Source organism: Stigmatopora nigra, chromosome 5, assembly GCF_051989575.1.
Source record: "Stigmatopora nigra isolate UIUO_SnigA chromosome 5, RoL_Snig_1.1, whole genome shotgun sequence".
Classification (NCBI taxonomy): domain Eukaryota; kingdom Metazoa; phylum Chordata; class Actinopteri; order Syngnathiformes; family Syngnathidae; genus Stigmatopora; species Stigmatopora nigra.
Window position 1 is genome coordinate 412,720 of NC_135512.1, and position 24,880 is coordinate 437,599.

The window sequence follows — 24,880 nt, forward strand, 5'->3', positions numbered from 1 at the left end:
CTGCCATCCAACTTTTGGTTCCACCTCCGGAAGTTGAAGGCTGGCTAACGAAAGATATTATTATTGATGTCCACTTTAAATGGATTGGACGTCTAGTAAAGTCAATGGCAGACAAATCCACATCTGTTGGTAAAAAAAAAATATACAAAGTTTAGTAATCATATTTTATTTTTGAAACAAATCCTTTGTAAAAACTTGAATATCTGAAGTGCACATTTACACAAAACACATACAAAGAACATTTTTTCAAAAACAGACTTTTTAAAAATCATTTTTTATGAGGAATATTTTTCTCACGCTTGCTATAAACTAGACAAGCCGCACCGCTAAAAGTTAAATTAGAAAATTGAAGGGGAAGACATTAAAAATGGCAATTTTTTTTTAGAAAAATCTGGTAGAAAAAAAAAGGGATTTAAAAGGATAAGTTAACGTTAGCACTATCTCGCCAAGCGTGTAAATCACGTAGCTTGGCATTTTTTAAAACTTATATATATTATTACTATGTTTTTTTAGCGAATATAAATGTTTTTGTAGAGACATGTTGCAATGAGAAGCAAAGGTAACAAATTAATGAATAAAATCATAATATTGGATGGATTTTTGGACAGCTATTGATATCAAAAAACATGTTTTCATTCATTGTACTTTTGTTTTTATAAACAGTTGAACAAGGTATAATTTTATCTATTCATATAAAATATAAAAATAATAGTAAAATAGATATATAATTGAGATGTGTCGTCCATTAAATGTTTTGGTTTAACCCCTCAATGACAATATGTAATTTCGCGAATCTACTTTAAAAGCTAGCATTAGCACAGAAGCACACGCAAAAAAATATACAAAATGTTTTTTGTTATATCAAATTGAAAACTACAACTAAAAATGAGAAAATCTTAACTGCAAAAATAGAAAACAAATAGAAGACAATGTTGAAAATAAAGGGACAATTTCTAAAATTAAATTTTAACTTTTTAAAAAAAAGCTGAAAAAGAGTAACCAAATTCCTATTTCAAAATAAATAGTAATATTTTTAGACATAAATTTCCCAGATAAAAATAGATGAAAAGAAAATAGTATGTAGAAAATGTATAAAAACAAACAAATTACAAAATAATTTGGGCAAAAATAAAATAAACATGAATTTTATTTACATTATAAAATAAATCTCTATTTTTAATCATCTTTTCCTACTTATTTTTAGTTGTAATTTTCAATGTAACCCTCAATGTTTATGATTTTGTTCTCAGCGCTATTTCTTTTTCACCCTTCAGGAACAGGTGTACGAGAGGAAAGAGCGCCGCCCTGGAGGAGAATCAAAGTACTGCCCTTACCTCCTCGTGGAGGGAGTTAAAAAAAAAAAAAAAAGAGTGCACCAGTCTACTCCATGATGGCCCTGTAGATGACAGGTTCGATGTAGTCGCCACGGTAACGCGAGTTGATGACCCGCTGCCTCTTGGACTCCCGGATGATCTCTTTGCCCTCGAAGATGCCGTCGAAGCGCATGTCCGACGCTTTAGACTGCAAGGAGTTACAAATCAGTCATCATGTCATCTGTATAACAGTAGCTTTAGCTTAGATTTTTAAAAATATTTTTAAATGTATTTTTTTGCTACTTTTTTTGCCCCATTCTCACCAGTCTGGATTTGACCCGCTTGGGCAGTTCCTCGTCCAGCGAGTAGACGTCGTCCCGTTTGGTGGTCAGCTGCGAGCCGTCTTCAAACTCCACCTGTGCTCGCCGAAGTTCAAAACGGACAAATTAGTGCGCGGGTGTCAAAGTGGCGGCAGCATTTTGTGGGGCCCGAAAAAGTCAATCACGAGTGCGGGGAAAGTCGGGAAAAGTAATATACATCTATATTCTTCATTTGAATTTGATCCTAAAACAGAAAATCAGCAGTCATCATTGACTTTTGAAAAAGTGTATTCAGTGATTGCGTTTCCTCACCAGGTACATCTGAACCACGCGGGACGCCACAAACTTGGCGCCGTAGACCAATCCGTCCGTCCAGCGCACCTGCACGGCTTCGCCAGGCGGGGGCGGGCCCAGCTGGGCGCAGTCACGGTTCTGGCGGGCGAGAAGATCAGTCTTTTTGCGTGTGCGCCCCCCGGAGGTGGAGGCGGCGGAGGGAGGCGCGCCCACCCACCACAATATCCTCGGGGAAGAGGTTGTCGCTGAAGGAGCCGTCGTCAAAGTTGACCTCGTAGAAGGTCTCCTTGGACAGCTGCACCACGTCGCACTGGTAATAGCGACCGTTCTTGTGCTTGCAGATGACTTTCTGGCCCACCGTCAGTTCTTGCATGGCCGCCTTGTTGCGCTGACAACGGCCAATCACGGTGCACCGGGGGAAAAAAGACAACCAATCGTAAAGTTAACATATTTCTGAGACATTATCAGGGTCAATATCACATCCAAGTCAGTGATTCATCCAGTAATGAATGTTGTCTTACTGCAAAACAGAAAATAACCAATAAATAGTACTAAATCCTACTTTGCCTGCTGGTGAAGAAGAGTATAGCGAGTCTTATGTGCATTCAAGCCAATATTACATTGTTGTTATATTGTCCAGACGTCTTTTCTGGGAATTTTGGACGATGAATTTGCTTTCGATATGGAGTTACCCGGCAACAGGTGACTTGAGCTCACCTCAATCTGGGCGGGTCCTTTGTGTCGACAACAGGTCACGTGCACCACGAAGGGCCAATCGTCGGGCTGCATCAGCACGCCGGCGGCCTGCGCGCAGGTGGGGTGATAGGCGGTGGGACAGCGCCCGTGCGAGCACTGCACACAGCACCCCGAAGCCTTCTTCATGCGCTTTTTGCAGTAGTAGCACTTCTGCAAAGGCAGCACAATTTTAGCCTCTTTCCCACGGCGTTGGCGTTTTGGGGGGCGGAGGGGGGCGGAGCTTATACCAGTTTGAATCTCTGCAAAGGGATGCCGCTCAGATCCACGGGCCTCCTGTCGGCCACGTTGACGAAGCGAGCCTCCAGGACGGCCACGGCGCACAGCACGTGAACCCACCTGCCGGGACGGCCACACGTGGAGAGGTCAGCCCAAGGAGGGGCGGGGCGACCGAGAGGGGCGGGGCCACTTACTTGTTGTTGTTGGCCCTCTGCAGGGCGCCGCCGCGTAGGCAGCACAAGCAGCAGTTCTGAAACAAGAAGAAAACAAACCATTCTGGGGTCAGCATAAACATTCAAGGGTCGTAGGGGGTGCCAGAGCCTACTTTGAGCACCAGACGGGGGACCCCTCAATGAGTGGCCAACCAAAGACAGGGTATAAGGAAAATAATAATCAGTCATTAATAGCTAGGGACAATTTAGAGCAGGGAAACCCATGGCTCGGGAGCCAAATGTGGCTCTTTTGTTGGGTGCATATGGCTCTCTGCTAACCCAGAACTGTGAGGCACTAACCCCTCACCCAAAAATATGAATTGTTTACGGCTCTATCTGTCCAAAAGGCTCCCGAGCCCCGATTGAGAGCGATCGATTAGCTTAGCGTGCTAACATACAAGCTCCCCACCTGGGAATGGAACCCTCGACCCCAAAACTGTGAGGCACTGACCCCTCCACCCACGGCCACCTTGGTCATCTAATGCTAAGAAATATCAGGTAAGTGTCTGACCTCCATCAAGGCGTTGGCTTTGCAACGGGCGCACTTCCAGTCCTTGCTAACGGCGGCGGGATCCACACCGTAACAGCCTGAGACAAAATTAAGTGAACGTGAGTGGGACGAACGGACGGACGGACGAACGGACGGACGGAGCGCGGCGACTGACTGGCATGGACGCGGACGGCGCACTGCGAGCAGCTGACCAGCAGGCTGGTCCCGTCCTCCTCCAGGTGCGGCGTGGGCGGGGCCTCCTCGCACTCCGAGTCTTCCTCGGTAGTGGTAGAGAAGCACGTCTCCGGGATGAGCGGCTTGCTGCGCATGCGCCCGCCCGCCGCTGCCACTGGGGCGTCGGCGGCGCTAGCGCTCTCCGTCTGCTCGCCGCGGACGGGAAAAAGGGAAGAAGAAGAAGAAAGAAAGAGCATTTGTAAGATGAAAGTAACTGTAGAGAAACTCAATTCTGATGGTTTCTTTAAAATTGGACATGTTTTATAATGACCTTTTAAACTATTTTTCATTTTATTTTGAAAATCAAAACCAAAGCTATAAATCTTTCCTAAAATAAAAATGTTAAAACCATCTTCTATTCCTAAAAAAAAAACCTGGCCAACAAATCTACTGACACTGCAACATTCCTTCCCGCTCATCTCCGACACCGCCCCAAAAAAGAACGGGCCAATGGATCGGACGCCTGACGGGAGCGGCGTTACCTGCTGATAGGCCAGGAAGAGCGAGCATATGGAGCAGTAGGGCGGCTTGGCGCCGGCCCGCTGGTTGTACTCGCGCTCCCGCTTGATGTTGGGGGGCCGGCTCTGCCACAGGTGGGCCAGGGCTTTGGCCCAGCCCTCTCCCTCGGGACCGCCCTCCTTGACGGGCGACCCTTCCTCCGGGGTCTCTGTCCGGCAAAAAAGACCAACGTCGGATCGAGGCCGGAAAAAGACGGCGGGCGGCGTACCTTCGTCGCTGACGCCGTCCTTGATGAGCGGGTGGTGTCCGGGCAGCCGGCCCAGTCGGCTCTGCTCCGACGCCCCCAGCGCGTCCTCGGGCCCCTGCTGGACAAGAGAGCAGCTTTCACCTCGGGCCGCCGCGATTACGACAAAATGGGGGGAAGAAAACGCTTCCGGGAGTGTTAAAACCACGATTGAGGCGCTTTAAAGAGCAGTCGTGACAGGCGACAAGACGCCATTTTGGGACAGTACTTTTAATGGTATCTGGTGTCTATTAATTTCATGATATACTTTTTACTATACCTGCCTTAACAAGCACATTAAATATTAAAATCAGAGCTTCTCGATATGAAAAAAAATCATATTTGGTAGTGGCTAAATATAACTTTCAGATTTTGTGACCCTATATATTCTTTTGTGATAAATTTGGAAAAACTTTGGAGGTGACTCACTTTTCCGGCGTCTCGGTGGACGTCCTCGCCGGCACTTTCGTCCTTGTCTCGGTCTCTGGGCGCGGCGTCTTCTCCTTTGGCGTAACTGTGCACGTGAAGGACGTCGGCGGGACTCAGCGTCCTCTGGAAGGCGGCACGCGCCGCCACCGCCGCCGCCACCGGGCCCAGGTTTTCGTCATCTGGGTCCTCCTCTTTGCCGCCTTCTCTGGGTTCCGGGTCCTCGGCGGCCGGCACGTGATCGGCGGCGGCGGCGCCGTCTGTGGCCGCTTCCTTTCTTGGGCAAGCCGTGGGCTTTTTGTCGTCTACTTCTTCTATTTTGAGCGGCGGCGGCGATTGCTCCGAATTGACGGTCTGATCTGAAGAGGAAACAATGTATTTTTGAAAGTTCAACTATATTTCTTAAAAACGGTCATTGACAAAGACAGACTGACTGGTAGCTAAGCTAAAAGGCTTACCTAGCGTCTCAAGCTCCACCCGGGCTGGAGAATCCATCTTGGCCTTCTTTGGCTCCACCTCCTCTTCCGCCAACTCGCCCTTGACGTCCAGCGACGACGCGTCTGGCGGTCGTTTGACGGCCGTCCGAGCTTTCGGGCTGAGGTACGGACGCGTCGGTTGGGGCGTGGTCGTTTGACGTCGCCGGCGCTTACCTGGAGGCGGGGCTCTCGGGCGCTCCCTCTTCCGGAGGCAGGCTCTCGCCACGGAAGACGGCAGCCTCCGGCGTGGGTTCCGAGTGGTCGATGGGGGCGTTGTCCTTTCCCGCCGTCCACAGTTCGTAGCGTTCCGGCTGGAATTTGCGTACAAACACGTCCATGGAAATCTTCACCGTGTCTTGTCGGCACGAACACTGGACCAAAAATATGTGGATCAATAAAAGCCTAACAAGACTCGGTACGGTAATATCAACTACCGACCAGCTTGGCTTGCTTGCCGTAGTCGATCCAGCGGCGCGTGGCGAAATTGGTGGACTCGGCGCAGTTGAAACCATGGTTGAATCCGGCGTGGTAGCTGAACGGGAAGGTGACCACGAACTGGCCCGCCTCCTGCGTCACCTTCTCGAAGGGGATGCCGTATTTCTTCAGGATGGACGGCGAGATCAGCGTCATCTTGTGGCGCAGGAAGGCCTCGCAGCTCTGAGCGTTACCGGGGAAGAAACCTGCCCGGCAACCCGGCTGGGCGTTACCACCGTGTTGTGCCAGTCTTCCTCATAGGACGGAGAAAATGGAGAAAACGGAAAAAAACGGGCGTACCCTTGGCCAGGCGTTCAAGTCTCCTGCCGTGTTCCGGTGGGACGGCGTACCTGGACGGAGATGAATTCATTTTTCGCTCACATTGATAGCAATACATTCAACTCCATTGACGCCCGACGCCATTGGACCAGGCTAAGCCCGCCCCCCACCTTCCGTACCATGATTTTGGCTCTCCGAAGTGCAAGTAGTTGATGCTGTACAGGTCCATGTCCTCGGTGTGCCAGGCAAAGGCGGCCTTCCACATGCCAAAGTAGAGATAAGGCGTGTTGACGCCTTTAATCTTCACCCCGCTCTCGTGCTCCACCGTGTCCAAGATGGTGTTCAGGTGCCCGATGTTCCACTCGCTCACGTCCTGCAGGGTGGGATCGGGGCTACATGGGTTAGCGGCTAAGGCAGGGGTGTCAGACTGGAGTTGGTTGGCGGACTGCTTTAACGTTGTTGACACACGTGGGCTAAGGTAAATAAAGAGTGGGCTACCCACCGGGTCGTAGAGGCTCCCACTAACGTCGGCGCCGTAGAGAGGCGGGTTGAAGGTCAGGTTCTTCCAGAACTTGCGTTCCAGCTCGTCAGAGTCCACGTAAGTCGGATGGCAGAATCTGGGGGTGAAGAAAGGCCGCCATCTTTAAAACCTGCATGCGCTTCGTATACCAAATTTTCTCCCCCAAATATAAGCTGTGCCCTTAAAATGGTAGAATTTGACCATTTTTCTCGTATAATTGATGGACTGATTCACCATTTTTACCTCCATATTCATAGTTTTAAAAAGAGAATGAAAAAAAATGAGTTACTTTGGAGGGAAAGTTGCGAGAAAAAAACTTTTTTTGACCCACAAATACAGCGTATATGCGAGAAAATACTGACTGGACTCGGCGACAGCTTACTTGTCCGTGACGGAGGTCCGGCGGAACTCTTTAACGGTCATGGGCTTCTTCTGAATGTTGTACTGCGTGAAGAGGCCCGACTGACCCGTCACCACCTGCTGGATGGGAGCCGGAATGACCAGATCGTCCAAGTCGTCGTAGGTTTTCCGCGCACGCCATCCTTTGGGCGGGATCACCTGTGGGTGGGGGGAGGAGGGATTTCATGTCCTGTGTGGGCGGGGCCGTGGGGCGGGGCGGGGCGGGGCGTACCTTGGCCATCCCCGCTCGGTGAGCTCCCCGAGACTCCATGTAGGCCACGTAGCGGCCGAAGTCTCGGAAGTCCTCCTCCGACGGCGAGAAGGTCATGATCCGGCAGGCAGTGTCGCCGCTCATCTTGGCGCCACCGGGCTGTCAAACCTGAGGGTGGAATTGGTCGGAAAATTAAGGCTCCCGTCGGATCATTGGAAATGGATCGGGTTTTGTAGCGTTTTATGTAGCGTTTTTATTTTTATTTTTAACAATAATAAGGATAACTATTTAAATAGATTTGTTTTGATGAAGCATTAAATGCTCAGAGCTTAATTTATTTTAATTTGCTGGCAATTATTTAGTGGTTTGGGATTGAAAAGGATGACTACTATTTTTTGAAAAGTTTTAATGATTTTGACAATATATTAATATGAGTTGGGGACGTTTTTAGCTTAAACCAACTTAATTTGATTTAATTAAAATAGAGAAAGTGCTACTTTGTCAACCTTCCTGCATTGAAGAACTACGTACACAAAAATACAGGCGAAATAACAAAATCTGCGTGTTGCAAACCGTGAGTAAATACAGCCAAACCGGCCAATCACAAACTACCCCGCCTATTCGAGTGGACCAAGGAAAGAGCAGCATGTCCTCCCATTGGCTAAAGAGGCTGCTCGTCATCCACTGTGGCCCAGTGACAGCGAAGGTAGTTGGAAAAATATTTAGCTAAACATGCTAACGGGTTGGACAGACCGCTTCGCTTTTTGAGGATGAAGTAAACTTGGAAAATGGAAAAAACACCAAACACCGCATTCATAAATACTCAGTGAGAGAATAGGCACTTGTTGTTAAGCGAAATTTGGAAGAGTTCAAAGAAAAGCGGAGAGGTTTGAGCAGAGTGAAAACTGACAGCTGCCCTTAATTAGCATGCTAGCCCAACTAGCGCACACAGCTTGTTGCTCGCGGTCCCTGCTCGCTACAAACTACCTTTTGCTCACACTTTTCCGCGCACAAAGTCCCCGTCGAAGCGTCCCACAACTTACTCACGCGCGAGGCAGGTCGGGCGTGCAGTTCCGCTTCGCCAGCCGTAAATTAGCGGACTAGAAAGACAGACGTCAAGTCCGGGTAGAAAAGACGGTCGTCCATTACGGCAGTGACGCATGCTCAGTGTGGGTTTGTTTACATGCTGCGAAGGGCGGGGTTTAAAGCCTTTTCAACCAATAGAATGCCTCTCTTTAAAAAAGTTTTACACATGGATATAGTAGTAGTTTGTTTTCATAAATAAATATTCTAAATTGCAAGAATAATTTAATTCTCACGTGTTTGAAGTAAGCAATATTATAAGAATAAGTTTATTTTGTAAAATGAAAATATAAATATAAAAAAGTGGATAAATATGTATTAATATACATTGAGCCTTGACAAACATTGGAATAAAAGTTAAAAACCAAGGTTTTAAAAGCCTTTTATTTCCATGTATTTACTTAAAAATATAGAGTGGACACAACCAAGAGAAATCTTAAAATATATGTATATATTTATGAAGTGTAATACTTGATTTGAAAATAAAAATCACACCAATAAGTCTCACGAACTATCATTACTCATCCTTGGAGTAATACGTCATTCATCTTTTTATCACTTAAAAGTAACTAGATTGAAGTTCTTTTTGATTACTTTAAAACCTGTAAAACATGATAGTGTTGCACCGATACATTTAATATAAAAATATGTTTCTGTTGATTCTAAATTAGCTACATACTCTCTTGAATGTAATGCAATGGCAGCCATCTTGGGTCAGATCTAAAAAAAAAAATGCCACATTGCATTAATTCTTCGTATTCATAGATACCGACGACGTCACATTAGAGCCGCGTTGGCACCAAAAAAGAAAGTATAAAAATCTTCTTTGCGGTGGGGAAAAAAAATAATGTAGCAGCAGGTGAACATTGATAAGCATAAAATTCATGTGGAAAAAGTCCTCCGCAGTGCTTATAGAAAATGAAAAAAAATGGGACGGGATGAAAATAAAAAGATTTTTGTCAAGTATCAGGAAAGAAGTGTGAGGAAGTGCTTATGTTGCATAGTGGTCAAAGCTTCCCAGGTATTGGAGCGCGGCCCGGTAGCACAGCTGGTACTGCTCCTGAAGCCACGGGAAGGAATGAGTCACTTCCTGTTGGGCTTGTAGCGTAGCAGGCTCACCTCGGTCTTACCTGGGTCTGGACCATGGCGGGCCGTTGCGTCCTCAGGGTCTGGACGGTGTGGAAGACGTCCACGACGCCCTCGTACCTCATCCGTTCCAGGACCATGCTCAGCGTGATAAAGACGCCGCTGCGCCCCACGCCGGCGCTAACGGGAAACATTTAGCATACAATTAAACCCGTTTACCCAGAGAAAACCTACGCCTGCATAGGGGAAATATGCAAACTCCACCCACCTGGGATTCAAACCCTCGACCCTGCGAGGCTAACGCGCTAACTACTTGTCCACTGTATTTTGAACATTTTAAGGGTTTTTTTTCTTCAAAAGAGTGTTTCGAGTGGTATTTTAGCAAGAAACGGGCCATCGAGGAACGTAACTTATTTTTGTGGGTTAGCGAACCGATTCCAAAATGACCAATAGGGGGCGCTCACCTGCAGTGCACGGTGATAGGTCCTTCCTGCCCGAACTGCTCCTTGGTTTTGTGGACCTGTCCGATGAAATCGATGAAGCCTTCCCCGTTTTCGGGGACCCCCTGTTCGGGCCAATCGCTGAACTGGAACTGCCGGATGGTCCTGGACTGGCCGTCCTGAGCGGAAAAAAAGGCCAAAGTCTGCTCACAAGGTCAAGACCAAGTATCGATACCCAAATGTCAATGATGGGTCGCCGATTACCCTGGCGTCGGTCACTTTAAACTCCCTTAGGACGTACTGCGGCATGTTGTACTCGGCCATGGGGTCCACCACAAAGTACTGGTATCTGGCCGACCTCTCTGCGGGCCAGTACTGGTGACATTTTTCCTGCACGGGAAAAAAAAATGGGTTGATGAGAAGGGATGGGCTCCGGCACCCCCCGCGACCCATGTGTCGGTAAGCGGTTCAAAAAAAGAAAATGAAAGAACGCAACCCATATGAAAAAAAGTGGTGATTTTCTTGACGTTTGTCCACCACATTACACCCAACGGGAATCGAACCCACGCACCAGAGTGGTAAATATGAATGTATTTTGTACCGACCCGTCCCATCTCGCGCAGTTTGGTCAGCATGACCACGATGGTGGAGTTGCGCTCCCACAGCATCCTCCAAAAGTCGTCGGCGGTGTGGGCCAAGGGGCCCTGGGTGGCCACGTAGGCCCCGCGCTGCCGGTAGCCGTCCACCAGGCTGGCGTTGATGTAGTCGGAGCCCTCCACGCCGCGGACGGGTTGCAGGCACACGCGGCTGGACTCCAGGGGGACGACGTTCTCCAGGCGGTTCTTGGACTTGTTGCACGGCAGGTTGCCGCTGACGGAACGGCACCCCGGCCATTTGGAGCGGGACAGTTTCTGCCAGAAAACGGGAAAACCTTCAATCAAAACCACAATAGAAAAATCATACAATTCTTACAGCACGGTGAAGTATGCGTTTATCGCGTCTGGCTCGCAGTTCCGAGTTCGAGGGTTCAATTCCCGGTGGGTTCCAATCTCGGAGTTCGATGAAAACCGGAATAAAGTATCCTGGAATTCTCATGACACGGTGAATATGTGGTTAGGGTGTCCGGCTCGCAGTTCTGAGGTCGAGGGATCAATGCCCGGTGATCAAGGGTGTCAGACTCGGTTGGCGGGCCGCTTTAACGTGGGCCACACATTTTTAGATAGGATATATTTTTTTGTGATAAATGGATTAAAAGGCCTATCAAAATGGATCCAAAAAATAAATAGACACTTAAAGGACCTTAAATTCCAGCTCCATGGCGGTGACGCTCTCTCCCGGCGGCACGCGTCCCAGCTTGTCCACGTGCGCGTGGAGGTTGCGGGCGGCCACTTGTGTGTTCCCGCAGACGGCGGCCTCCAGCAAGGCCTCGTGGATGAAGACGTACTGCTCTTGGGTCTGGACCATGTAGTTCCTCTGGGCCCTCAGCCGGCTCACGTGTCCGTGCACGTCCACGGCGCCCTCGCGCCGCATGCGCTCCAACATGGCGTCGATGGCCACGAAGCAGCCGGTGCGCCCCACGCCGGCGCTGTCGACGGTTAGCGCTTAGCGGCTTGCGCTCGGGTGTTAGCGTTAGCGACGGACGGGCGGTTAGCGCTCACCTGCAGTGGACCACCGTGGGTCCGGCGTCCGGCGAGTCGCAGGCTTTGACCCGCCGCACAAAGGCCAGCGTGGAGGCGGGGTGCTCGGGCACGCCGTGGTCGGGCCAGGCCAGGAACTGGAAGTGGCGCACCTCCCTCCTCTCGCTGGAACCGCTCTAAATTGGAGCGTGTTGCCGGGGAGAACAGACCAATTCGACACAATGATGATGCAGAAGCCACCCCAGTCTGACACCCTTGTGCTAAGCTAATTGGATGCTAAACAATCCCTGGCTTTGAGTGATTGGAAAGTCCAAACTTTAGCCTGACCTTATAAAGCGCAAAGGTGCGAATGGTGTAGGTGGCCAATTCTGTGGTCTCCAGCAAGGTCACCTGGACCGGCCCGTAGGTTTGAGTCCCGCGACTGGGCCAGTATTGCTCGCACTTGACCTGCGGATAAAGACCACGTTAAGGCGCTTTGGGGTCAGCTCTAGGTCCGGGTCTCGGTCCCGGTCTCGGTCCCACCCTTGACTTCTCCTCCAGGCGGGTCATCATGACCACGGTGGCGGCACGTTGCTCCCAAACCATCCTCCAAAAGTCCGCCAGGGTGTCGGGGAGCGGCCCCTGAGTGGCGATGTAGGCATTCTGCTTCCTGTAGCCGTCCACGTAGTTGGCGTTGACGTAGTCGCTGCCCACCATCCCTGAGGGCGAAGAAAGCGGCTGAGTGGCGGGGCCCGCCCGCCCTGGTGGGCGGCGACAACCATACTTACCCTCCGTCGGCGTCAAGAGGACTCGCGTGTGGTCGTAAGCCACTATGTTAGCGTAGCGGTTCTTGGGCTTGTTGACCTCCAGGTTAGAATGTTCCCAGGTGAAACGCCGGCCCGCTTCGATGGACTGAAAAAGGGGGCGGAGTCTCGGGATTCGGGGCCGTCAAATTGCCGTGCAAAAGGACGGGATTCCGACCCCACCTGGTACTCCCGCGAGAAACCAGAGTTTTCGTCGGCCTCCAGGCGCCGGATGTGGTCGGCCAGGTCGCCGACGGCGATGGGAGGACGTCCCCCCGTCCCTGGCGGGGTGGGGGAGGACAGACCGCCGTTTACCGCCGGGAAGGAAAGGAAAAAGCGAGGGGGCGGGCGCTTACTTACCTGGTAGGGTTGGGGTGCCGCGGTTGTCGCCTGTTGGGATGGGATGATGGAAAGAAAGGTCAAGGGAAGAAGTGGGAGGGGCTTAAGCCTCGGCGGCTCTCGCCTGGGGGACGCGCCTCCGGCGGATCGCAGGGGCGGCTCCGAAGCGAATCCTTGGTGTCCGTCGCCGCCGCCGCCGCCTGGGCGTCTTTGGAGGACGGGGATGTTCGCTTCCTGGATCCGGGGACCAATCGGGAGACGGCAATTCCGGGGAGAAGAATGAGACAAATGTGTCCAAATGTTCCATATACACAATATGACTATGAGTCACGATGGGGTGGCTTTAGGTCAGGGTTAGTTAGATGTATGCCTCGGATCAAATTTCTTTGAATCAAAATGAGTGAGTAGACTCACCGTTCTTGTTTGCTGCGTGCGTGGCGGTGGCGGCGAAGAGACAAAGAGTTGAAAGGTCAAGCGCTAAAGGTGCCCTGGACGGCTGCTGGATGGCGCCCCCCCCCCCCACTGACCTTTTGAAGAGCAGAATAGCCATGACGATGACCACGATGAGGACCACGGCCAGCACGGGTCCCGTCACCCAGAGCATCTGGCCTTCCTCGGAGACGCGCGTGGCCCCCCCCACGCCGCCGTCGTTGACCGAGACGTCGTCCGAGAAAGGGCTGCTGGCCAGCGTCCTCTGCCGGGAACCACAGGGTGGCGAGGGAGGGGTCGACGGACGGTGGACGGACGGTGGACGGACGGAGACGCTCACCCACTGGCGCTGGGCCAGTTCGGCCAGGACGAAGAAGCGCGCGGTCCCCGGCAACAACTGGCGGTTGCGGAAGCCGCCGTAGTCGCGGCCGTCGCCCAGGGTGAAGACGTCGGGGAGCGAGGACAGCTTGGCCGCCACGTACGCACGTAGGAAGTCCCTCTCTGTCTGTCTTGTCTTCCTGGGCCGGATGTCCTGGCCATCCAGAAGCTGAGGGACGCATACAGAGAATTGAAAGAGAAATGGATTCAAAGAACTGGATTAAAAGCCCTCAATATACCATATAAAACAAGTACAGGGTACTACACTTTGTATTGCCCCTCACCTCTTGGAGATCCATGGCATCCGGGCTCTCCCAGTGGACGGACGCCGGAGTGAGCGGGACCACCACCACGTAGAACCACCTGAGACGGACGGCGCCGTCAACAAAAGCCGGCGCCACAAACGGAAAAGATCCTGAAGACGGCCGACCTGACGGGGCTCCCCGACGCCACCCTCGGCAGCCGCAGTGCCACTTTCCCGCCGTCCTCCTCCGCGTCCACCAGGATCTCCGAGGGTTTTTCCGGGAGGAGGTCCGGCGCCGTGCGCAAGGTGACCGTCTGGCGCGGACCGGCGCCGCCATTCGTCGGGACCGAGAAGGAGTACTCGGTGTCGGGTCGGAGACCCGTGATGAGCTTTCTACCGTCTTGCAGTCGCGTGGCCACGCTCTGTCGCTCGAAGACGATCTGCCGGGAGGACGGACGGCGTGGCGGCTTTGATAAGACATGGTTAACGATGGTCGGACGTTGGCCCACCTGCAGAGGGGAGTCGGATTCTGAGGTGTTGGTGACCTCCCAGGTCAGCAGAACCGACGTTTTGGTCACCGTTTTGGCCGCCAAGTTGTGGGCCGAAGCTGCGGGAGGAAAACAAACGGTTCGATTTTTAACCCTAACCTGGAAACCTGGTGGAGTGGACCAAGAACCACAGTGGGAAAAAAGTGGTCCGGAAGTAAAGTAGTGTAACTGACCTGGCACGGGGGCGGGCATGGTCCTGCTCTGGATGCCGGGACTGAGCGGACCGCCCCCTTTGGCGGTGAAGGCCCTCACCCGGATGTCGTAGGTGGTGTCGGGTCGAAGCCCGCTTAAACTCAGGTGCGTGTGGGCGGTGGTGCGGACCACCTCCTCTTCCCGCCCGTCGATGTCCCGGTAGACCACGGCGTACTCCACCATCTTGCCGTTGCGGCGTTCCGCCGACGGCGGCTCCCAGGTCAGCCGGGCCGAGGTGGCGCCCAGGCCGACGGCGCTCAAGTTGAGGGGGTACCCGGAGGGCGCGTCCTCGGGGGTGGCCACCTCCTTGACGCACTCCACGCCGTGGCCCGCCCCGTTGCGAGCCCGCAGTTGGAAGACGTAGGAGGCCCCCTTGTGGAGGCCCGTGACGGTGAAGTGGTCGTGGGAGGGGCCAAAGTCCCGGACGGCAAAGGAGTCCTCTTCGGCCCGTTTGTAGCGCAGGCGGTAGCCCGTGAGCTGGCCCGCCGTCTCCTTGGGGGGCTGCCATTGGATCAGGGCCGTGTTGCTGGTGGTGGTGCTGATCATCATGCTGGGTTTGCCTGGGACTGAAATCAACCCATCAATCATGTTTTTGGAGAAAAACGGAGTGGCGGCGTACCTGCCCCCGTGGTGGTGACTAGCCGAGCTTTGCTCCGGGCGCCGTCCCCCTTGGCGCCGTACGCCGCTACCGTTAGCGAGTAGCTGGTCTCGGGCAAGAGGCCCGTCAAAATGGCTTCCTGTGGGGAAAAATGTGGAAACGTCACGTCAGCTGAAAACGGGGATTGCGAAATGGGGTCTTTTGTGAAATAGCCGTGGGCCCCGCCCGGCAAATGCGGGTGTGTTGAAAGAACGAGCGGGTGAGGTCACGGGAAGATGGAAGCCGGCGAGTGGAACGTCACCAAACTTCCAAACAGCCCATTGTTTTGTTCACCCGGATTAACGTCAAAGGCTGTTGACTTGAGTTCAGTTTTTGGTTCTCTTAAGTGAGACTTTTGACTTTGTCTTCTTCACTTGCTGACGCTAACGGAGGCGCTAATTAGCATTTGATACATGCACTTTGAGAGCTCAAAACGGTTTTGTGACCACCATTTTGAATTGAATTGATAGTGAGTGAATTTGGTACTTGGTGCCAAAATGGATCATACCCAATCTCAACTACTCAACTTTATCATATATTTATGGACTTTAAAATGAGTTTGAAAGGTCAAAAAGTAAGGATTACGGGGCAGGTTACCGGGCAGTTTACCTGGGCGTCCGGGCGAGCGACGTCGGCCACGAGGGGGCGCCCGTGAGGCTGTCCTCTCTCCATCCTGGAGTAGACGATGTGGTAGCCGCCCCGCAGGTGACCGTTGTGTTTGATTGACAGCGGCGGCTTCCAGCTCACCCGAACCGCCGTGGAGTTGACCGCCGCCGCCTCCACCTTTCTGGGCGGGGCTTCGGGCACTGACAAAAAAAAAAAAAAAAAAAACAAGGGCGGTCCAATCGGGGTCCTCCAAACAGAGACAAAGTGTTTTGGAACTGACTGGATGGGGCGGTCCGTCCCTCCACGGGCGCGGTGAAGACCCCCAGGCCCGACGCCGACTTGGCGGCCAGACTGAACGCGTAGACGGTGTCGGCCTTCAAATTGTCCACGGCGTAGGACGCGCTGGGTTCCAAGTTCACGCTGAGCTGTGGGCGGGGAGTGACTTTGGAAAGCCGGAGGGAGGGAGGGAGGTTTGATGGGCGTTTGGCGTCTCTTTACCTTCTCTTGGGGAAGATTGGCCTCCCAGTAGAGTAGCTGGTAACCCAGCAATGGTTCCTGGGCTTCCTGGGGCTCTTGGGGATGCCGGACCTCCTGGACCTCCTGGACCTCCTGGACGTCTTGGACCGGCGGCCAGCGCCACGACAGCATGATGCGAGAGTCCAGCTCGGCTTCGGCCTCCAAATGGCTCGGCTGGGCGGGGACTGGAAAATTGGATTTACGGGGATGTGAAAACGCTTGTGATTGGCTGCCATTGGGGGGGGGGGGCGGAGTTTCCATTTCAATTCATCTAGATTTGGTGTTTATAGGACTAATCTTGACCTTGTCCCAGACTTTCCAGTCAAATCCCCACCCACAATGGACAGATTGACTTGGTTGAAATACGCAAGTTGTGCTTTTGATTTCATTTTTTTTTTGTTCACCTCCTTCCCGCGTCTTGACGAGCACGACGTCCGAGGGGGGTCCGTCGCCCGCCGAGGTGAAGGCCAGCACCCTCAATCGGTAGGTGACGTCGGCTCGGAGTCCGTCCAGGGCCAGGCCGCCGGCCCCGCCGGCCCCGTCCGCCGCCGTCGTCTGGCGTCGCTCCCAGGCGTCCGGCGGCGCCTCGGGGTCGGCGCTGTAGTAGAGGCGGTACCCCCGCACTCGGCCGTTGGGCTCCTCGGGGGGCTCCCACCGGACCAGCAGCCGGGCGGGACCCGAGGCCCGCGCCCGGAGACGCAGCGGGGGCGAGGAGGGCGCCCGCTCGCCGGTGCGGACGGCGGTGGCGGGCCCCGGCGGGCCCCGCCCCACCTCGTTGACGGCCATCACCCGGAAGAGGTACTCGGAGAAGGGGCCCAGACCCCCCACGCTGTAGCGGGTGGTGGCCACGCCGTCCACCTCCCGGAAGACGTCCTCCCCCGAGGACAGGGCGCGGTATTGGATCACGTAGTAGGAGGCCGGCGGCTCGGAGGGCTCCGAGTCCCACGACAGCGTGACGCTGGTGGCCGTGGTCTCGGTGGCCGTCAGGGAGGTGGGGGGCTTGGGCGGGGCTGGCGGAGGACAAAATGAGAGCACAAAGCTCATTTGAATATTCAAAGGGTAACAGGACCTTGTGCCTTTCAAAATAAAAGTCAGGCAAAATGAAATGAAGTGTCCTTCCTTCAACATGTGGCGGCAACATTCGGCACCCCCCGCCACCCCACCGGAAGGAATTGAGCTGGCCACTCACTCACGACTGACTGACCTTTGACGGTGACCCTGGCGGTGGTCCGAATGACGCCCAGCGTGGAGACGGCCACGCAGGTGTAGTCGGCCGAGCGGAGGACGTGGGCCAGCTGCAGCACGTTGCGCCCCACGGGCACCTGGTCCTCGGGGGTCAGCTGGGCCTCGCCGCTCATCCACTTGACGCGGGGCATGGGCGCCCCCACCGCCACGCAGGTCAGGTTGACCGCGCCCCCCGGCAGCACCTCTCGGTTGGACGGCGGGATGGAGAAACGCGGCGGCACCCGACGGACTGCCGGCCGGGCGGGCGATAGGGCCAGACGCCATCATGGGGGGGTGAGGAAACAAAAAATGAGATTCAAAATCAAGAGATTCAATGGTGACTGGTCGACATTTGTTGTGAAATATCTTGTCAGATTACAAATGAGATCATTCCATAAAAAAGAAAAAAAAGGAATTCATTTGATTGAGCATATTTTCTCGCATATAATCCCTTAAAAAGGTTGAATTTGACAAAGAGTCAATGATTTGAAGCAGATTCAAATGACAAGTGTCAATGGAGCACATGCTAGCGTCAACGCCATGCAATTGGCTCACCCTGTTTAGCCCCGCCCACTCCTAGCCAGGTTAGACATGCCAAAGCAGAATGAAGAAAAAGGTGGGAGGGACATGCACGTCTTGGTGGGTGGAGCTACACATGCAACAGATGATGAATATTATTATTATTATTATTATTTTGTTTTTTTAAATGATCGGATCATTATTGTAATTCAATTTGGTGAATGATTTATTTCTACTATGAAAATATCTGGAAAAAAAATCGACATTTTAGATGATGAATCATAATTGGGTTTGTTTTTATGCAAGCAGAATGGCTCAAACCCTTGCTTTGGAGAGATAGACATGGAAATGGAAAGATAGAGACATAGAAATAGAGAGAGAGAGAGAAATGTGGGAGGGGCCAGCCGACTCCTGTCCGCCCTGCCGCACCTCCGTGTCTGTCGGGAACGAGTCGAGAAACAAACCTTCTCGCTGGTCTGCGGCATTTTGTGCCACGGACGGGAGAGAGGGAACGCGACAACAAACGGGCCGAAGGAAAGAAAGAAAGAAAGAAAAGAAACAAGGAAGAACACAGCAGAGTAAAAAAGGCCAAACATAGGCTTGGAAACACGCAATACTTTGGAATGCTAGACTTGTTTTTGTTGTTGTTCTACACTCACAGGCGAAATAGAAACCAGTTGTTGTTGAAAATGAAACAAAAGAACGAAAAGAAAGCAAGAAATAGACGCCAAAAAGCAAAAAAAGAGACAGAAAATCACCACAAAGACGAATCGAGGAATAAAAGTGGCTAGCTTGATAGCCATTTAGCAAGTGAGAAAATGAATTACTAGCAAGTTAGTTAGCCAGCTACTTTCATTCTCTATTCAAGCTAGCCAGTTAGCTAGATGGCTAGCTGGCCGGCGTCTCACCTCGCACGTAGAGATTGGCCGGCGGCGAGTAGCGGCTCCCCGCCGAGTTGACGGCCACGCACTCGTACTTGCCCTGGTCCGACTCGTCGCTGTTCTCGATCTGGAGGGCGCCTGCGGACAAAGGGTCAAAGGTCAACTCACTAAAAGTAAACTAGTATTTCAAATCAACATTAAGCCAATACTGACACAATTTTCCAACTACCTATTTTAACTTGATCAAAATACAAATGTAGAAGATGTTTTCAGCGTTTGTACTTTCCTTTCAATGAAAAATATCCAATCAAATCCCAAAGTCACAAAAAGGTTTTCTCATGTCACTCACCTGGCAATCGCGCTGTAAAAAATGTTGCTAAAAAATTGCAGGAAACCTCAAAGTGTCACTTTTGACACACGAGATGATGATGGTGCAATTAGTCAAATGCATGATGGGAAGTATGAAAGATGACATTGGAGTGGGTGAATGTGGGAGTGGGTGGGGCTTTCTTTAAGCCTTTTTTTTAGCATTCTTACCTCTGATTGGTGTACCACCTGGCGAGGTAAAGACAATGCAAACGAGACAAAGGAAAGAAGTTGCCGTTAGTGGACACAACACTATCCCGGCTAACTACCGTACCTTAGCATACAATTAGCCTAGCATGCCTGTTCTGGCCACCAGGCTGCTGCCAATTGTTCAAATAACTTTGTCGGGGGCAAAAAATGTAGCGTACAAGTAGCCTAGCATACAATTAGCCCAGCATACAATTATTGGAATATTAACTTTGTAGGGGGGTAAAAATTTAGCATACAATTAGCCTAGCGGGCATGTTTTGGTTAACGGGCTGTCAATTCGTTTGTTTTTTTTAAAGTAGCATCTTTACACGAAATTGTCTTTCCTCTTTTGTAACGATACGATGACGTGATTGCGAGACACATGGACGGGCGTTGGGTGACCATCCAGATGTCAAGCATCCATCTGGAAATTAACCAACGGGGGTGGGGTGGGGCCCTGGAAGCTGTGTGGCTCCTCCCCTACAGATCGGGGGAGGGGGCCACCAGCAGCTCTCCCGAGGGCGGGTAGGGGGGGGGGGTGTTCCTGTTTTTCCTGTTTTGGCGAGGGACTGACCCGAGCGCAACTGCTTGACGCGTCCGTCGGCGCTCTCCACGTCCACGGGCAGGAAGTCCTTGAGCCAGAAGATGAGGGGGTCCGGGCTGCCGCTGGCGGCGCACAACATGGTGGCCGTGCGCGTCTTCTCCACCACCTTCAGCTGAGGGCCCATGTCGATGCTGGGGAAGCCGTGAGGGATCTGCTCTTCTGTCGACACAAAAATGGAGACGCCAAGTTAGCGGCTGGCTAGCTGGGGTGAGCTCCGGGCCCGGAACGGCAACCTTTTTTGGGCAAAGTCATTTTGAGTCACTTCAGGGACAGCTATATGACTCCCAGTTCATTTTAGGGCAATTACAAGTCATTTTATATTGATTTTGAAGTCACTTCCTGTTCAGTGACCCCAAATGAAAAGGAAATGATTCATATGCCCCCCTTAGATTCAAAGATAGTCACCCAGAAATGCCTGAAAATCCACAGGAAGTGGCACGACAGGTGCCAAAATGCCCAGCGCCCTATTGGCCCCGAGGATAAATAGCGGGCGCGCACCTGTTTTCTGAGCACGTTTTCACGCATGTTTGCACGCCCGCCTTAGCCGGGTCACCACCACACAAAGGGCCACTTCTCCTTGACATTATATATACACGCGTATCCATACATTTGGCACGGATTGGAAATGTTTTCTTAAAGGAAGAGGAGGACAGGACGCAAACCTTCCAGGACGGTGAGTTTGGCGCTGGCGTTGATCCGGCCCAGGGCGTTGGCGGCGGCGCACTCGTAGACGGCCTCGTCCCGATGCGTCCTCAGCGGCTGGATGCGCAGAACCGAACCCGAGCCGTCGGGGAAATCCATCACCTGCGCCCAAGGAAATTTCAAATAGTAGGGACTTTCCACTTGGCCCATTTTCCTCCTTTTGCAAGCGTTTGTTTGGAATGTGACGCAACGGGAGGGATCTCAAATCGCAAATGAGAGGAATCTCCTTTCAAATGACCACGGGGGACAAAAAGACAGCCACTTTGGCACCAAGATGCATTTCAAACAAGTGGAAATGATCAAAAATTCATACGAGTCAATATTTGGTGTATTTTTGTGATTTTTTTTTCCGTACCTCAAATCGTTGCGAGCTGACTTTTTTGCCTTGCTTCATCCATGTGATGCGTGGGCGGGGCTCTCCCTGGGCCTGGCAAACGAAAGAGGCCACGCCCCCCGCCACACCCGTCTGGTCCTGGGGCCACTTGACCAAGCTGGGGACGCCTGCGAGGTCGACCCTCGTGGTCAGGGCCAATATTGGGGGGCGGCGACCGGTCGCTTTTTACTCACCGTCGGCGGCGACGCACGGCGACGAGCACCACCACCACCACGACAACAGGAGCGCCGCCAGGGTGACGGCGACGGGTCGGCCCGCTGCCATTGTCTACTGGAAAGCGTCACGCCGTCATCGCCGAAGGCCTGTTCCCAGAGAAATTGCTTTTTTTGTCAAATTGGGACACAAACTTTTCAATGTAAACTTTAGACTTCAAACTGATTTCAGGGGCGGAGTTTGGAGAACAAAGGGAGGGAGGGACATGGCCGACTTCCTGAGCCTTTTCCGTTTTGGCTTCCTGAGACTTTTTTGTAGGTCTTCCCTTTCTGGACATGTCCACCAAATTTCATATTTGTAGGAGAAACAGAGTTCAGGGGCTGAATTTTGAAACAATTAGAAAAAAAATTGGACCTGTAATGTGTCTATTTTGAAACAAAATGGCTGACTGTGGGGGCCCAGTTTCCCCAAAAAGGAGCGGCGCGCGGATTTTCTTCCGGAAAGAGTCGGAGTGGCTGGCGCTATCCGAGCGAGCGAGCGGACAGCTGCCCCGCGGCGACCTGTCGTTAGCGCGTTGGAACCCCGTGGTGCCGGCGCGTCTGCGGCCATTTTGTGCCTCATTATGTGGGCCTCATTAGGACAGGTCAGGTGACACGTCCAAGAGGAAGCGCACAACGGCGGGACGGGATTAGCGCCATTAGCCTGGGAATGCCGTTAATAGGCCCGGCGCAATGGGCACATTTCCGCTCCGGCTTCAAATGGATCGGACGAGCGATCCCATGGGATGACTGCACATTGCACAAATGGACGTCTATCACCGTCAATGGCACTCAACAGTTTTCAACATTGTCTTGAAAAAAATACAATACAATTTGACGGTTTCAACAAATTGTTTTAAGAGAGCCGAGTCGAAATGATTTGTTTTGAAAGTGTTAAATTGTTGGAGTTTTATCGGATTGGGACATTACAACGCCCTCTGGTGGCAGGGGTGAAAACGACACATCTTCCATGGCCACATTTTGCCCTTGAAAAATCATATAAAAAGACATTTGTCACATTTATATCGACGAGTTGCTTCATTCGGCGCTAAAGTAAGCGTGTTTTTAACTTGGCGCTCTCAACGTTGGCGATGAATCACGCGCGGTTGGCGGGCGGGCGGGCGGGCGAGAGTCGGGCGGGACTCGAGCGCGTCCCTCCCGCAGAATCTGGCGCGCCAGCTCCGACAATCTGTCGCACGGTTGGACGCTTCGGGCTGACAAAATGCGGGCCGTTAGCCAAAAAGGCGTGCGCTTCCGAGGCATGGAGTGGAATGTCACCAATGACGGGCGTGGGCGTCCAATCCATGGCAAAAGGAAACAATTCACAAATTACACGTTCTTTTTCATGTCAACGTCTTTCAAAATTGAAATAAGAAAATAAAAAAAATGAAAATCTTGCTTTTTAATTTATTGTTGATATTAGAGCATTCAAAAATGTGGAAAAAAACAAGTTATTCAGTATTTTTGGATTCATTATAATATTTGAAGCATTTAAAGCTCACAATTATTTTCTATTTTTTTTTAGAGTTAAAGGGCCAGCCAGTAAACAGCAACTATTTTGTCATTTGGGTTGAATTTTTATGTATTTTGAAAAATATATAAATATATGTATTATAATAAGAAATCAATAACGGGAAAATGATTTCTTTACTTAAATCATAATTAAAAATTATAAGAAAAAAATCATTTATTAAATCTAATTCTCCTGCTTTCATTGAATTTGCATTTTAGTAAAGATGAGGTTGACGCACCAGAAATCATGAATATATTTAGAATATTGAATGTATTCATTCAACTTGTTTAAATAAAGCCGATTTCCAGTTTAAAAATAAAGAATTTGTTTTCCCTTTTTGGTTTTGAAATAACATTTGAAATCTTTCCTACTTTCCATGAGGACATTTAAAATCAATCCAAATGAAAACAACCTTTAAATCAAATATTGAAGTCATTCCCCGCCATTGACGACGTTAGACGTCCAATGCTTCTGACCTGGGAAAGAAAAGTCAAAAGGAAGGATTGGACGTCTGCTGGTGAAAAACTCTCTTCAAAATTGACATTTCTTCTTTTAGACGCAATGGTAGTGAATTATTGTATTTTGACATTCAATCGCATGATGGCATTCAAAACGACGAACAAATTGAAGTACATAACAATAGTTAGGATTAAAAAAAACAAACTATAATGTGGTCAGCAACACGTATTCAGGAAAGCAGGTGAACTCACCAAGTTGTCATTTCGGTGGAGCTCTGTTGTTCTCCTCGAAAAGTTCCTAGCGAGCAAAAAAAAAAAGAAAATCAAAAAAATGTACAAATCAGTCCAGATGTGTTACAATCTAGCGGAAAAAGTCCAAAAGTGCCATTAAACTTGTGTTCTTTTCCGCCGGGGTTCGGAACCTTTCCGGTCCGCCGTTCTCGTGTAGAAGGAAAGGAAGGAGGGAGGCAGGGAGGGAGAGGGCCGAAAATAAAAGAAGAAGAAGACGAAAAAGAGATGAGAAAAGATGGAACGCCGGAAAGAAAGCAGCGCGGTGCGCTCGGGACACTTCGAGCAAGCTCGGCTCTTTCCGGAAAGTCGGCAAGAGCTTGAGGCGATGCTGATTGGTCGATGAGGTTCTTGGCGGCTCATTTGTCGAGAAAAGAGAAGCTATTGTCGTCGTGAAAGTAAAACGAATACAACTGGGCGTTTAATGTTTTTTCTTTAACCTTGTCAAACATAACATTTGTTTTACATACAGAGTTGAAATGTTAACTTTTTCACCGTTTTCTACACCTAATTTTACAGGTTTGAAATCTTCAAAAGTCCCTTTTTCCCCACTTTTGAGATATCGTAGTGTTCGTATTTTGTTAGGAGCAATGTTTGGGGGCGTGGCCTCGACCGTGTAAGATTGTTATGAACAGCCTACCAAAGCGTGACGCCTTCAGGAAACCTGGGTATTTTGATGAACACCTGCTACGCCTTTTTTCTTTGTAAATAATTAACAAAACGTGTATCATCGTCACTAGCAGCCAATGAGTTAAATAATATATATTTTTTAAATCATCTTTAGTTTTTCTTAGTTTTTTGAAGTGAAATGCCTTTAAGGAATAGGAAGTCATTCAAAATGAGGAAAAATGACTTGTAGTTGCCTTAAAATAAACAGAAAGTTACCCAAGAATGTGCAAAAAGGAATATGAAGTGACTCATAATCTGCATAAAATGACTTGCAATTGCTCTAAAATGATTCTCGTACCATTGAGGCCCATTCCAGTCAAATTAGATTGGACGTCAAGCTCTGTCAATGGCAGCCAATGAGTAAACACTTGAGAAACACTGCTTGCAACCTGTCCTTGCCACGGGTAAGAAAGGGGAGGGGCCAGTATGTCCAGACTGTCAGTGTCAAGCAAAATGAGCAAATATTTCATCATAAAATTGAAAAAAAAACTAGCCATGCGATGCTAACACATGGCATGTTTTGTCATTGCGGCGATGTGGTACAAACTCATGGTCAAGCCCCCCCTCCCATGTGTTAGAGGCCAACAGATGGCTCCGCCCCCC

General features: G+C 50.8%; 2 protein-coding genes across 7 annotated transcripts; both read right to left on the minus strand.

Moving 5' to 3' along the window:
- Positions 1–150: 150 nt before the first annotated feature.
- Positions 151–7,524, minus strand: kdm4aa (lysine (K)-specific demethylase 4A, genome duplicate a). Of its 2 annotated transcripts, none has more exons than XM_077717495.1 (20): positions 7,384–7,524; positions 7,135–7,310; positions 6,735–6,849; positions 6,412–6,605; positions 6,254–6,303; positions 5,918–6,159; positions 5,654–5,850; positions 5,462–5,598; positions 5,007–5,362; positions 4,563–4,656; positions 4,318–4,502; positions 3,777–3,981; positions 3,623–3,699; positions 3,094–3,149; positions 2,911–3,019; positions 2,645–2,833; positions 2,145–2,315; positions 1,946–2,065; positions 1,637–1,729; positions 151–1,521 (listed from the first exon to the last, which is right to left on the minus strand). In XM_077717495.1, exons 1-20 carry the CDS (start codon positions 7,504–7,506, stop codon positions 1,381–1,383), a joined length of 3,030 nt encoding a protein of 1,009 aa, XP_077573621.1. In that variant the 5' UTR covers positions 7,507–7,524; the 3' UTR covers positions 151–1,380. The 2 variants fall into 2 exon arrangements, with proteins under 2 accessions (XP_077573621.1, XP_077573620.1); XM_077717494.1 differs by having other exon boundaries at positions 4,563–4,659.
- Positions 7,525–8,810: 1,286 nt separating this feature from the next.
- ptprfa (protein tyrosine phosphatase receptor type Fa) lies at positions 8,811–24,164 on the minus strand. 5 transcript variants are annotated; one of them, XM_077716474.1, is made up of 34 exons: positions 23,573–24,163; positions 21,332–21,460; positions 21,120–21,265; positions 20,725–20,866; positions 20,033–20,221; positions 19,441–19,458; positions 18,931–19,041; positions 18,487–18,498; positions 17,484–17,753; positions 16,684–17,289; positions 16,262–16,464; positions 16,044–16,188; positions 15,767–15,963; positions 15,140–15,257; positions 14,502–15,086; positions 14,290–14,387; positions 13,967–14,220; positions 13,821–13,899; positions 13,499–13,705; positions 13,257–13,423; positions 13,144–13,155; positions 12,854–12,963; positions 12,751–12,780; positions 12,574–12,671; positions 12,376–12,499; positions 12,131–12,306; positions 11,936–12,055; positions 11,630–11,784; positions 11,271–11,556; positions 10,577–10,882; positions 10,236–10,361; positions 9,996–10,150; positions 9,576–9,711; positions 8,811–9,505 (listed from the first exon to the last, which is right to left on the minus strand). In XM_077716474.1, the coding sequence occupies exons 2-34, from the start codon at positions 21,420–21,422 to the stop codon at positions 9,437–9,439; spliced, it is 5,541 nt and encodes a 1,846-aa protein (XP_077572600.1). In that variant the 5' UTR covers positions 21,423–21,460; positions 23,573–24,163; the 3' UTR covers positions 8,811–9,436. The 5 variants fall into 5 exon arrangements, with proteins under 5 accessions (XP_077572600.1, XP_077572599.1, XP_077572603.1 ...); XM_077716473.1 differs by having other exon boundaries at positions 12,131–12,499; positions 23,573–24,164; XM_077716477.1 differs by lacking the exon at positions 19,441–19,458.
- Positions 24,165–24,880: the final 716 nt, after the last annotated feature.

Excerpts from the sequence above, each read along its gene's own strand:
- kdm4aa (XM_077717494.1), bottom strand. The coding sequence starts at position 7,506 with ATGAGCGGCGACACTGCCTGCCGGATCATGACCTTCTCGCCGTCGGAG. Across the intron at positions 6,606-6,734 it reads GTGGGAGCCTCTACGACCCG|GACGTGAGCGAGTGGAACAT; the intron begins GTGGGTAGCCCA and ends CCCACCCTGCAG. Across the intron at positions 3,020-3,093 it reads CAGAGGGCCAACAACAACAA|GTGGGTTCACGTGCTGTGCG; the intron begins GTAAGTGGCCCC and ends CCGTCCCGGCAG.
- ptprfa (XM_077716473.1), bottom strand. The coding sequence starts at position 21,422 with ATGGCAGCGGGCCGACCCGTCGCCGTCACCCTGGCGGCGCTCCTGTTG. Across the intron at positions 15,087-15,139 it reads AGTCACCACCACGGGGGCAG|TCCCAGGCAAACCCAGCATG; the intron begins GTACGCCGCCAC and ends GGTTGATTTCAG. Across the intron at positions 13,706-13,820 it reads ATGCCATGGATCTCCAAGAG|CTTCTGGATGGCCAGGACAT; the intron begins GTGAGGGGCAAT and ends TGCGTCCCTCAG.